A 13119-nucleotide genomic window follows, 5' to 3' on the forward strand; every position below is an offset into this window, starting at 1 on the left:
AAATTAGGGTATTCTAACAGGTGCCATGGCCTCATAGCACTGCATTGTTTTTTTATATGCAAATTGAGAATCACGGTATTTTAGTAGTAACCATTTGAAGAATAGTTTTGATACTGTTTATGACTGGTTTTGCTTGCTTTTCTTTGGTTGGCAATTTTCCAAATCCGTTGCTGTAGGCAGAAACTAGAGGTATTGGTTTGAAATTGCCTATTACTAGAGCTATTGCATTAAAAAAACCCCAAAACATAGAAATGTGGTTGACTTGCAGCTTGTCTTTTGAAGTCCAGTGTGTATTCTTCAATGGAAGTGAAAGAGTAATATACTCTTAAATAAATTATCTAAGCTGGAATTCCCAGCACCTTTTTCCTATTTAATGATACCTGGATTGGTTAACACAAGTACAGATCCATTCTAAATTATTTTTCTTCTTAAGTAAACATATGTGTATATATTTACAATTACCTACTTGGCAAAGAGACAGGTATATAATAGAAGCTTATTGCTTATAATCTCAAGAGCTGGAAATTTCATTTGATACTTCTGTAAAAAGCTGTATCTTGAAAGAGCAATTTTATCTTAAAGCTACTTTGAAAAAACAGATAAACCTTTCTGCAGAACACATGGTATAGCAATTTTCTCCTTAACCTTTAAAAACAAGCCTATAAAATTTAATGTTGAGATCTCATTTCTCTAGTGCCTGTTAACAACCTCACTTTAGAAATGGGCTGTCAAATGTTCACTTTCATCCTGTCTGTCCTTGTGTTGTTTCTTTTTTTTTCCTAGTAGTAGAAGGTTAGATTGTAGACTTACATACCAGATTTTGTACTGTGATGCCACTCATGTGCCTTAATTGTGAATCATTTTTATTTCAACTCGACTTATCTATCTGCAAGATAAGGGAAATTTTCTTTTCTGCGTGCAATACTGTTGTGTAAGCAGGATCTGTGTTAGTGTCAACTTTCATAGTATTTATACCAACATCTTCAGATATTTTCACGTTTTGTTCCTCTTAAGTTCCCTTTCCACTCTTGGCATGCTAATCTAGGTGTTTCAGTTTTAGAAACATTACTTACAGTGCCCTTAGGCAACACAGGAGAAAGAATTACTGCCCAAACCAACAAAAAGCTCTTGCTCTTTCTATTTAACGAAATACCTGCTATTGCCTAACATGATCAAGATTTTTTTTTTTGTGAAAGTAGTGAGATATTTATAGCTGATTAAATGAAGTTAAAAGCATTATTTATTATCAATTATATAATAAGGTATTCTGTATCACAATAAAATTTCATTGACTACTGACTATAGATAAGTAACTATTACTGTAGCATTGTTCATCAATTTTAAAGTAAGTCTCCCAACACATCTTTTTTTGAAAAAGGCATGGAACGTGTTGATATATTATATATTGGATTGATTATATAATGTATTTGATTGATTAAAAAAGCATTGGTACAGTACAACTTTGCAAATATAAGTTTCTATATAGGTAGCCACATAGTGTTTAGCTGAAATGTGAATTTCCTTGTGTTTTAAGTTTGTTATGTTACTGACTCAACTCCTAAATATTAATGTTCACACTGCTGATCTTTCTGTGAATGATCACATCTATGAACATTAAGATCTTGTTAACATGTAATAATGAGTACTATTGTGCATGCAATCCTACCTCAATGTTACAATTAAATAGGTCATCACCATCTTTTTCCCCCATAATACCCTTACAGCATTCATTTGGAAAGGGAAAATTTCATTACCTTCTTAAGTGCCTCACCTATTTTTGTTAATGTTATTATAGTCTTTCTTAGGCAGTGTGTTGTGATTAGTAGAAACATCAACTTTATAGGCTTGCATTTACTTTTCTGTAGCTGGGAAGTGCAACGAGAGTGACATGTCAGAAACAAAGTATTTGTAGCAGGTAATGACTATGAAAATAAGCAGTAGTCATTGCATGCAAATAATGCAATGAGAAGAAGAAAGCATGAGGAAGTTAGAGAAAATGTTTTTATTAGTTAAATCGAATGTTTACTTCCTACAGTAATTTAGCTTGTTTTTTTGTAGTCATTGCTGCTTGTCTTAGGATGTAACTTTATAATGCTAAATATGTTTTTTCTTTGACAGCAACAATTGTGTTAAATGAACTCAACTGGACTGCGGCACTGGACGATGTATTCAAGCGGAACAGAGAAGAAGATCCCACTTTATTATGGCAGGTCTTTGGTAGTGCAACTGGCCTTGCCAGGTATTACCCAGGTAACTGAAATCTCCTAAAGAACTGTCCTATGCACACAATGCCTTAAAAATTTCCTGAATTCTTTACCACCAATAAAAGATAAGTAAAGATAACTCTCTTATACAGATGGGGTATCTCTATAGCAAAAGTAACTCAACGACTGTGAAATTATTCTGACATAAAGCTGGTATAAGGGGGAGAGAAATGTGGATGAAATAAGTAGCTAGTATTTTTACAGTCAGATGAGCAGAAGATAATGTACTTTGAAAAGCTGAACAGTTAAATTTTATTTTTGCATTGTTTTCTATGTTTTGTGTAAAGCATCAGTTGAATATTTGCCAGTGAGGTTTTTGTACCTGTCTAGTTTTAAAAATAGTGACTTGATGAATGGAGAGATAATCTTCTGGCTAAAGTCAGTAAAAATGCAATAGCACCATGCTGTGTTTGTATCCTGCAGAATCCACAATTACATCTTTACTATTAAAGCTAAGGTCAGTGAATACCATTTGATTACTTAAACGAGCAGCTGTTCCACCTGTCAAGAACCCCATTCTCAATCACAATAATTACTTTAAATAGGTATATATTTTATTGAATTTAGATTGACAGTAGCCTTAATTTGATTTGTTATTTATTTATTTTTTTAATGTGTACTAGTGAATGGAATGGCTGGTTTTATGGCAAAGCATAGTGCCAGTGCTGCTGCTGTTCTTCTTAAGTGGTGCTGTTACCAATGACAGCATGATGTGTCTGCTATACACAAGACAATTGTGTGCAGTGTCTTGTTGCTTGCCTACAACTGGTTAAGTAAGAAGTCTGAGATCCTTTCTCTTGTGTTTATACAAGTTGTTGGTGTTTCTGAGGATGACAGGGATTATTCTAAAGCTGTTACTGTATTGTTAGCCCAACTGCTAACACAGAGAGAGAAACTGCCGTAGGCTAGTTTACAGGAAGAAATATCTCATAGAACTTGAATCCTGTCTCTTTTCTCATACTCGGTGCTGATGAAATAAATACAGTGAGATGTTGTACAAAAAATAATATTGACAATGCTAATTTCATATTTCCTTTCTTTCTAATTGTTATGTCTCAATGCTTTTGGGATCTCCATTTGTTTAGGGTCACCATTTGTTACTGCATACTACACAGTGATGGTTTCCAAATGCTCAGAAAGAAGTGTTTCCTAAATGTATCTCTGTGATAAACTCTAGGAAATTATTTTTCAAGTGTAAAAATATCTCATATATTGAAAAAATATATTCTTGTGTCTAGTTAACCTATCTACACCAGTTGTTTATCAACCCAACACAGGAGCCTTGAAGTCTCAATGTATCATTCCTTAGAATACCTCTATAGAATCATTAATGGTTAAGGGTGGAAGGGACATTAAAATGGGTAAAGCTTGTTTTCCTTATTTTTCAGGTGGATATGTTGCTGGTATATATCAATCTAATACCATTTTTTTGTTTATATTTTTTTAATATATATTTTTGTGTCCTCACCTGCATTGCTGCATCCAGCTCTGGAGCCCTCAGAACATAAAAGACATAGAGAGATTAGAGAAGGCCCAGAGGAGGGTCACAAAAATCATCAGAGGGATGGAAGACATCTCTTATGAGGAAAGCTGGAAAAGCTGGGGTTGTTGAGCCTATAGAAGAGAGAGCTCTGGGGATACCTTATTGCAGCCTTTCAGTATTTAAATGGAGCCTATAACAAAGATGGGCACAAACCTTTTAGCATTGGCTGCTGCAACAAGACAAGGGGTGATGATTTTAAACTAAGAGGGTAGATTCAGACTAGATATAAGAAAGAAGTATTTTACAAGGCGGTTGGGGAAACGCTGGAACAGATTGCCCAGAGAGGTGGTAGATCCCCCATTCCTGGAAGTATTCAAGATGATGTTGTATGGAGCTCTGAGAAACCTGGTCTAGTTGCAGATGTCCCTACTCATTGCAGAGAGGTTGGACTAGATAATCTTTCAGGGTGCCTTCCAACCCAAACTTTTCCCTGATTCTACGACTTATTATAAAAGTCACATGCTCACACATCCTTCTTATTCCATACCTAAGTGCCTAAGTCCTTAGTAGCTGTTTAGGCCTGTACAAACGTGGCTTCAAAAATTCCTGGGTAATTCCCCAATTCTTAGATTTTGTACATTCACACAGTTACCTTGAGCAGTCTGACAGTCCTGAAGTTGCATTGTTCTGTGCATATTCTCCTTCCTAGTTCCTTCCATTTATAGCTCTAATCAGTAAGACCTTCGGGTTTTTGATTTTAGAATAGGTCTTTGTGCAACTTTGTCCATCTCTCTTTACATTCTTGTAAACACAGATAAGTGTTCTGAAAATAAAATCAAGTTTCATATACTAGAATGGATGCTTTTCACATTTACTTTTTAAAAATTATATTATAAATTGCAAAATGCTTCATTATAGTGGCCTTAAGTAAGCCTTATTTAAAGTAATTAATTTCTCTATGGTGATGATACTAATGATAGAATTTGAAAGTATCAAAAGCTGAAATAAAATGCATAGATAACCTGCTCATTATTAGCTGAAATACCTCCACTCAGTCCATATTTGATACCTCCAAGCTACAAAGGGTGTCTTCAATCACAGGTTTCTTCAACTAATGTTTTATGCGATGGGATCCCACTGCCTTGAGTAATGGGCTAGATGGTATATCACTTCTGTCCTAAGTAAACTGTCCTTGTCACCATAGTAACCAGCAGCATGAAGGGATCTTTCTGTGAGCAACCCCATTGTTGGAAAGTATGTGTGAAATATAAGATTACTTTTCTATTACACGTATCCCCTTGTTTCCTACATCTGTTCTATTTTTGGTACTGTTCTACACTCATCTAGTATGACATACACAATTTCATATAATTTTCAGCTGTGGTTTGTCTGCCTCTTTGGTACATTTGTGTTCCCTTGTCTCTATCAAAAAAACAAGACAGTTTCATTCTGACCATGACCTAAGTTGAGACACATGGCATTTAGACCAGTTTCTTTCCTCAAACCTTCTTTATACGGTCTAATAAATGGTATTGGATACAACAATACAACAATAATTAGCTGTAGCAGAATAAGAATAAGAAATTTGATTTTAGGAAAATAGCTAACAGCATCAGGTAGAGGAAGTAATGGTACCAAAGTACTCACTTCCTTTAATGTTATGACATAATCCATCAAATGTGCCTTATGCAGAATGTTATTTTTAGTGAGGTTAAAAACACATTCTATGTGGTGTTACCTTTTTTGAAGAAGAATATGCAATTCAGGCAAGCCAGATTTAAGACGATATTTATGTAGATGGATAGTGATCTGCAAGAAAGCTAAGTAATAGAAATATATATATATACACACATACACAAATACACATACACACATATATATGTTGATATTTGCAGTGACAGCAGAGCCGTAAAAGGGAACTGTACCTCTGCTTACTGTTTTCACCTTACAAGATGCCTGAACAGGAATATAAGAGGCCACTCTGAGGTCATCTTCTCTCTATATTAGTACAATACTTGCTTCCTTTTGGTTATTAGCTATTTTTTCCTAGAACAACATCAAGGCAGAAATGGCAGAGAATAGCCAAAGATGCAGGATACCTCCATAGATCTCAAACCTACTTTTTCATCTCTTTTAGTTACGGTTTTTATCAGCTTGATTTAAAGAGCCAGTATGAGTCACCTCATACTAAGCTTTTTATTCTTTAAATTATTTAAGAAAGTGTGTCTTGCCTAAAATAATTTTAAAGATTAGTGAGACTACTTAGCATCAAGATTTTCATTAGTTTCAATGGCAGCATATTTGTAAAGAGAAATGCTCTGTTCTGTTACTGTGCTGGCAACCGTCCATTTTGATATGAAGATGCCAAGAGCAATTTTGAGATTTCTATTAGCTGTTCCATGAGCTCTGAACAACTTGAGAGTAAATAAACAGTAGCTAATAAAAGAGCTCAGAAAAATAATCAAATAAAGTGAATTAAACTTTTAGGGAGTATGTAATATATACTTGTTATTACATTTAAAGTTATATGTAATAAATCAGTCTTCCAAGAGATGGTTTCAGGATTGTAAGAGTGCATTGTCCTTTTAACATACAGTTATGGAGTTGTATCAGAGTCTTTATCATCAGGTGATGAAGATACCTGATAAAATTCTTTATTTAACAAGGAGGTGTACAAGTGGAGGCAAGGACAGGTGACCTGGGAGGAAGATAGACACACTCTCCAAGCATGTAGAAACACAGTTACAAAAGCCAAAGTCCACTTGGAGTTGAATCCAGCAACGAATATGAAGGAATAAGAAGAGCTTCTACATGAACCTTGGCAGCAAAAAAAAGACTGAGGAAAATATAGACTTCCTGCAAAATGGGGGACTGCTGCTCCCAGGTGGGACAGAAGACTTGTAGACAAAAGCATAGAAAAAAGGCCAAGGTGCTCATTACCTTTTTTCCCTCAGTCCGTACTCATAACACCAACCCTCACAACCATCACAGGCCTCTGCAAACAGCAAGGAATTCTGGAGCAAGGATGACTTGCATTCAGTGGATAAGGGGACAGGATTCATGCTCAGGAAGTCTGTAGATGGTTCAAAAGTGGAAGCTGTTGATACAGAAGACTTGTATTGCCATTCAGAGGCACAAAAGGCTGGAGAACTGAGCTGACAGAAATCTCATCAAGTTCAACAGAGAGAAATTCAAAGTTCTGCATCTAGTAGAAGAATAATCATAGGCACCAGTACCTGCAGATGGCTAACTAACTGGAAAGCAGCTTTACAGAAAAAAACCCTAGGAGTCCTGAGGAACAAGTTGGACAGAGACAGTGACAGCATGGGCTTCATTAAAGCAGATGATTTCTGGCAGGTGAAGGGAGATAATCATTCCCCCTCACTCAGTGCTGATAAGAGATATCTCAAGTGAACAATCTAGTTCTAGGCTCACCAATACAAGACATTCTGGAACTTACCAAAAGGTCCCAAACATTATTAAGGACTTGGAGCATCTGTCATGTTAGGAGACGCTGAGAGAGTTTGCTCTCTCAGCAGAATCTCTCTCTCAGAGAATATGAGGATCAGAGAAACATGTTTTCATTTTCACTTTGTGTTTTCCTCAACTTCCAAAGGAAAACTTGGAAAAACTAATTTAGAAATCTTAATGCTGTCTTTCAGAATAACAAAAACATCGACATCCTCTGTAATTGTATTAATAAAATGCCCAGTTCTGTGTGCAATATATGTGTCCATGTAGAGAGTTTCCAAGAGTACCAGCACTCAGCACTGTTCGGCTAGTATGGAGGGCACAGCTGATAGATTAGTCAGTGGAAAGGGACTCATCCACAAGGAGAAAGCTTTTTTAGTTACTTCCAGTCTTACTCTGTGTTGTAGAATTGCTATTGGTTCAGAAGTAACAGTGTACTCAGGGCTTGTTTTAGAAAGTAGAAGGGCTTTGTTTGTTTGTTTGTTGATGTTTCCCTGGTTGATTTTTTTGTTGTTGGTGGTGGTTTTTTGGTTTTGGGTTTTGTTGTTGTTGTTTTGGGTTTTTTTGTATTTGGTTGGTTTGGATTTTTCCAATACAAATACTAATGTGTGGAAAGACAGGGTTAAAAAATTGAACATAATGAGACCTCCTGGTGCTCACAGTACTTTTGCTGGTATCCACTTAACAAGTGATATTGAGAAGTCCATGTAGACAAGGAATCTCTGTGTTTGGGCCAGGAAGTCCCTGAATCAGCATCAGGATCAGCAAAATACAACATGGTACACAGATATCCACATTATGTATCTCAGGCAAGCAGCAAGGGCTGGAGCTTAAATGAAATTTGCAAGCCAAGAGACAGGGGCTACCAGAAGATTTCTTGCAACTTTTTTTCCCTCCTCTCTTCCCACATCAGTAATTCCAGATTACTCATCTGCTCCATGTAATGGAGGATTGAACATAGGCAGCAATTGCCTAGGATGCTGCAGAGCCTGCTGGTGCACGTAGGGCACTTCAATTTTAATGAATAGACTGATTTCATCTGAAGAAATAAGTATATTTGCACAATACTACAATTTATTCCATAATCTCTTCTGCTTTCCCTTAATAATTACCCTCTTGCTCAAAGGGGAAATAATGTTTGCTGAAATAAAGTAGCACCAGACAACTTCTTTCTGCTTGGCTTATTAATTGAGATTGAAAAAAAAGCTTCCTTATGTTTTCTATCCTTATTCATTCATCAGTGCAAAAACTAGGGACAGCCCTTGCAGTGGCTGTTTGCAAACAACATGAAAATTATTGCACTGGATATAAGAAAGTTAATTTGCAAATGCTTTGGATTCTCTATGATGAAAATTCTCTCTTTGAGTTACAACTGTTTCTCCTGTTATTAACACAGAGCTACTACTAGCACATCAAAAATCTGAAATGTTGCAGGTTTAATGTACAAGATATGCTTGCCCAAAATATGAATACTTTCTGAGCATTTCATGTCTTTGATATTTAATAATTCTAACAATAGTTTAAATATGTTTATTTTTTAAAAACAGATTAACTTTCTGACTGGTTAAATTGTCAAGTCATTGAAATAAAATAGGTCAATAATTTTAAGTGAGTTTTTTCACAACCCATATAATGTCTCAGAATTCCTGTTACAAGCGTATGATTACCAGAGACATGTTAGCCCCCTGGTGAGGGATATGCAAGTAAAGAAAACATTTTAATTAAGCTATAGGGGAGAGATTTCTGTTGTTTAGGCTTTTTTTTGCTAAACTGAATTTCCATAACAAGATCATGCAATGTGATAGATGAGGTCAGATTCAAAAAAATAAATTTAAATAAATAAATAAATAAACTTGAAAATTTCTATGTGCCAGAATGTGAGAACAGGATTTCAGTTACTTTGTTTGCATCAACAAACCAAAAAAACCACCCCACAACTGACCAGAAAAGCCAGACCCAGACATAAAGGCATGTAGTAAAGAGTCTAGGACAAATATTTGTCACCAACTCTCCACAGTTCATCTCTCCACTGGGACATCTCCACAGCAGAACACCTCCATGCTGGGACATCTCTATGCCAAGACATCTCTCTCCACTAAGACATCTCTACCCCAGGACAACTCTCTGCAAATCGGCATATGACACAGGGCTGTGTCAGTGTCTTGGAGTAGAGGTGTCTTGGAGTGGAGATTTCCCAGTGGAGAGTTGGAGATGGAGAGTTCTCCCTTCCTGTGCAGTGAATATGGATTGCATTCTGTTGATATGATACTGTTTTGTGTATGGTCCTGTCTGCCTTGCACCACAGGGACCCTTAGGTTATTATCCTGCACTATTGTCCAGTGCATGCTCAGAGGGTATCTTGAGCAATCTCAGAAAACAAGGAATTTCAATTTACATGTGGCATTTTGGGGAATTAGTTGCACCTTCTTTTCACAGGAAACCACAATCAGAAAAATAATTTAATTAAAGTAGTTTCATACAGTTTGATAGATAGTAAGTTACTTACATTTTGTGATGCATCTATCCAGCTAATTTTACTGCTAGGTTTTAGAAAGCAACTATCTGAAAGAACAAATTGACATCCAATTTTTGGCAGGCTACTTGGAAGTGTAGGTACAAACCAAACAGTTCCTTTTTTAATTTTGAAATCCTTCTTAATTATAGAGGCAAAGAGAATTATAATTGTTAATCGATGTTTCATTAAGATACTGCAATGGGAAGTGTATTGTTTTCATTGTAGCAATTACTAATTAAACAAATTTAAAAAACACTTGGTATTTATGAGTCTTTTGGCAGATACCACCTCTCTCTGTGTGTGTTTGGTTTTTTTCCTAAGCCTATGATCCTTAGTAAAGGATGTGTTTTTGTTCTGCACTGCAGACAACAGACATCTATTTGCAGTTAAATATGATATAGGAGGCTTTCTAGTTATAGCAATAAATACAATTAAGAAAGTTCGGTTGCAGCAGATTACTCAAATGAAAACACACTCTTGATTTAGATTAATGCTTAGTAAGAAACCTGTTTGGTCAGCAAGACTGACTGAGCTCTCTCTGGGAAGTACACTAAACATTTGCTGAAGGTAATGCTATAAAGGACAGTATAGATATGGATAGTTTCAGATTCCAATTAGTGGGTTTTATTAGCTGTAATGATCTGCGACTTGCTTATCTACTTTTTTGGAGAGATTTTAATTTATGGGGATCTGCCAAGAGGGTGGCACGCAGTGCTCGCCTCTTACAGAGGAGCAGTGGCACTGACTTTTTGGGTGAGACACTTGTCTGATACTCACTAATGCTTCTAATAAAAGCAGCTGACTCCCAATTGGAATTTATGAATCTATGGTTTATTAATGGAGCAAATAAACCAATTTGGGGCAGGAGGTTCAAAGAGGGTAACCAGGAAACAATAATAGCAATAATAATGATAAGGAATAATGGAAAGCAACAATAATCCTATGCCAAGGTCACTTCAATTAACGAAAACAGCAACAACACCCCATTGATTTAAGCCAACATATACAACAATAAGGAGAAAGGAAAGGAATGGGAAAGGAAGGGGGGTGGAGGGTGTGCCCAACAGATGGTAAAGGGAGTGCAGAGGGAGCAGGGAGTGGGGCTGGGTAAATAGGCAAGGAAGGATTAGGGGCAAGTAAATATATTTCTTTACCCCAGTCCCAAGATGGTCAGCTATTTTGTAGGTTTTTGCTGTCTTCCTGCCTCACTGGCAGACAGGTTTAACCACGCTGTGAGCACAGGAAGAGCAGTGATAATAGAGTCCCCCTCATGGTCTGCAGTCCAGGTGGACAGCCATTTGTCATCCTCCTCACAAGCAGGCAGCTTTCACCAGGAGCTCACATGAACTGGTAGGCCTTCTCCAGCACTTCCAGGGAACAACAGTATTTCGGTCCTTTAGGCTGACTGACCGTATCTCCCTTAGTCTCTCCAGACAGCCAGCAGACCTCTCTGTCCACTGACCAGCAGCACCTCCTCTGCACTCCAAGAGAGCCAGCATGAGCCTGACTGCTGCAGTCCTTTTTATAAGTTGTTATAACGTATTTCCCAGTTCTGGATTGGACTTCACCTTCTTCCTGGGGCTACAATCCAATCATTGCGGGGTTGGCAGCAGTCTCTGGGCAGCACTTCACACAACATTTCCAGTGGATTCCTGCCACAGGATTCACTGTCTCCACCGTGGAGTCCAGTCTGCAGTTTGTGGCAGGGAGGAGAGGGGAGACAGGCAAAGCCCCCATGCAGTTTATGGGCAGCCATTTTGTGCTCACTCACTGCCTTGTGAGCCATGTAGCTTTTAGGAGAGAGGCACCGTCTCCTACAATAGCAATAATAATAGAATGATAATGCATTAATAGATTCAGCATCTTAATAAAGAATTGTTGAAGCTAGACTGGATATGACAGTATTTGTTCTGCAGTGTGCTGGAGGTGGGAATGTGCCACACCCAGTGAAGATCCAAAAAGTTGAGGCTATTGGTAACAAAACTACAACTGAAAAAGAAGTACTATCGTGTTCCCAGGTGTCCCAAAACTTTCCACTTCCATCTGGAGATTTAACAAGAGCCTATGGGAAATAAATTTAAAACATTTTTCTCAAAGCCCTATGTTGCAAATCCCACTCTCCCAAAGTACTGCACAGCTCTGCGAGTTCTCTGGTTTTCTCAAAGAAGAAACAGCCTCCAGCCTGTAGCTCTGTCGTCCTTTTCTTATCACGTAACCTAGCCATACATATTTGCCATCTCAATGTGACCTTACCTGTGTTAGAGAAGGAGGGAGGCGGAAGGAAGGAAATAGATAGAGGAGGGCTTTGTTTTGACTCTGCCCAAGCTCACACAAGTATGTGAAAGCCTGTAATAAGTGCTACAACATCAGCTTCTTAGGCAAACATTAGGAACTTCATGCTCATGAAGAGAAAAATAATTTACTAAGGAGACAGACTCTTCACCAGACTTCAGTTGAACTAGATGTGAAGGAGCATTTTGAGATTTTGGCAATCCTGTTATTTATGGGTACCTCATATGGATATCTTGATGCCTCTGTTTACTTGAGAAGCATTGAATTCAAACTGCAAATTATCTGTGAAATTCAGTTCCTTAGCTAAATTAACAGCTACTGGACATTTTGGAACTGAATGTCTACATACTCTTTAATTTCTTTCTTTAAGCACATATCAGCATGTCTTAATCATCATACAGGTGTTTCTTAAGGTCTCTGATCCCTCATCTTTAAAGATGCCTGTGTAACAGTGAACAGAACCAGTCAGTTTTATTGGCATCCTTTAGGCAGCCCCAAAGAGTGACCGAAGGAACAGCACATGCTGGCAGCCTGTCCCAATGGACAATACTGAACTATGGGGTTTTTTTCTTCTATATATTGTGCAGTTCTTCTGTCCTGTCCTAGGAGGCTTCACATTCTCAAACAGCCCTAGATTTTTTATGCTATACTGCAGGGCATTTGTATGCTATAGGGTATATATATATAACACACAGCTTAATTTTCATCTGCAGTGCACCTTCTGATAGGCAGCAACTCAAACATCACCTTCCTTCACTGTAAACTAGTACCCTGCAATGTATCATAAGGCTGAAGAGATTCATAACAGGCTCAAAGCCAACTGATTTGCAATGTGAAGTAGAGAATAGATCTCACCCCTGTTATGTTTATCAGTAGAGACATAATTCTTTATTTTCTACTGAGTACAAGCCAAAATATCTTTACTATTTTACCTAGATTCAGTGTTTTCCTCGAGTTTACACCCCCCTAAGGCTTATTTAAGTGCTTACCTGTGTTGGTCCTAGTCCAAATTAGGATAATATAGCATTTTCTTTTCATCTTTATCAGTATGTCTCAAAGCATGGTTTAAAAGTAATGAAAATGTAACTCTCCTA

The 13119-nt window shown here is 37.3% G+C and overlaps 1 protein-coding gene across 1 annotated transcript in view; it reads left to right on the forward strand.

Annotated features, from left to right (window-relative positions):
- The window catches only part of CACNA2D1 (calcium channel, voltage-dependent, alpha 2/delta subunit 1), a 151733-nt gene that overhangs the window by 33293 nt on the left and 105321 nt on the right, over positions 1-13119 (forward strand). The window contains exon 2 of the mRNA XM_010001804.1: positions 2119-2250. Coding sequence (XP_010000106.1) covers positions 2119-2250 — 132 coding nt within the window. The remainder of the gene's footprint in view (positions 1-2118; positions 2251-13119) is intronic.

The sequence above is a fragment of the Chaetura pelagica genome, unplaced genomic scaffold (assembly GCF_000747805.2).
Source record: "Chaetura pelagica isolate M959 unplaced genomic scaffold, ChaPel_1.0 scaffold137, whole genome shotgun sequence".
NCBI lineage: Eukaryota > Metazoa > Chordata > Aves > Apodiformes > Apodidae > Chaetura > Chaetura pelagica.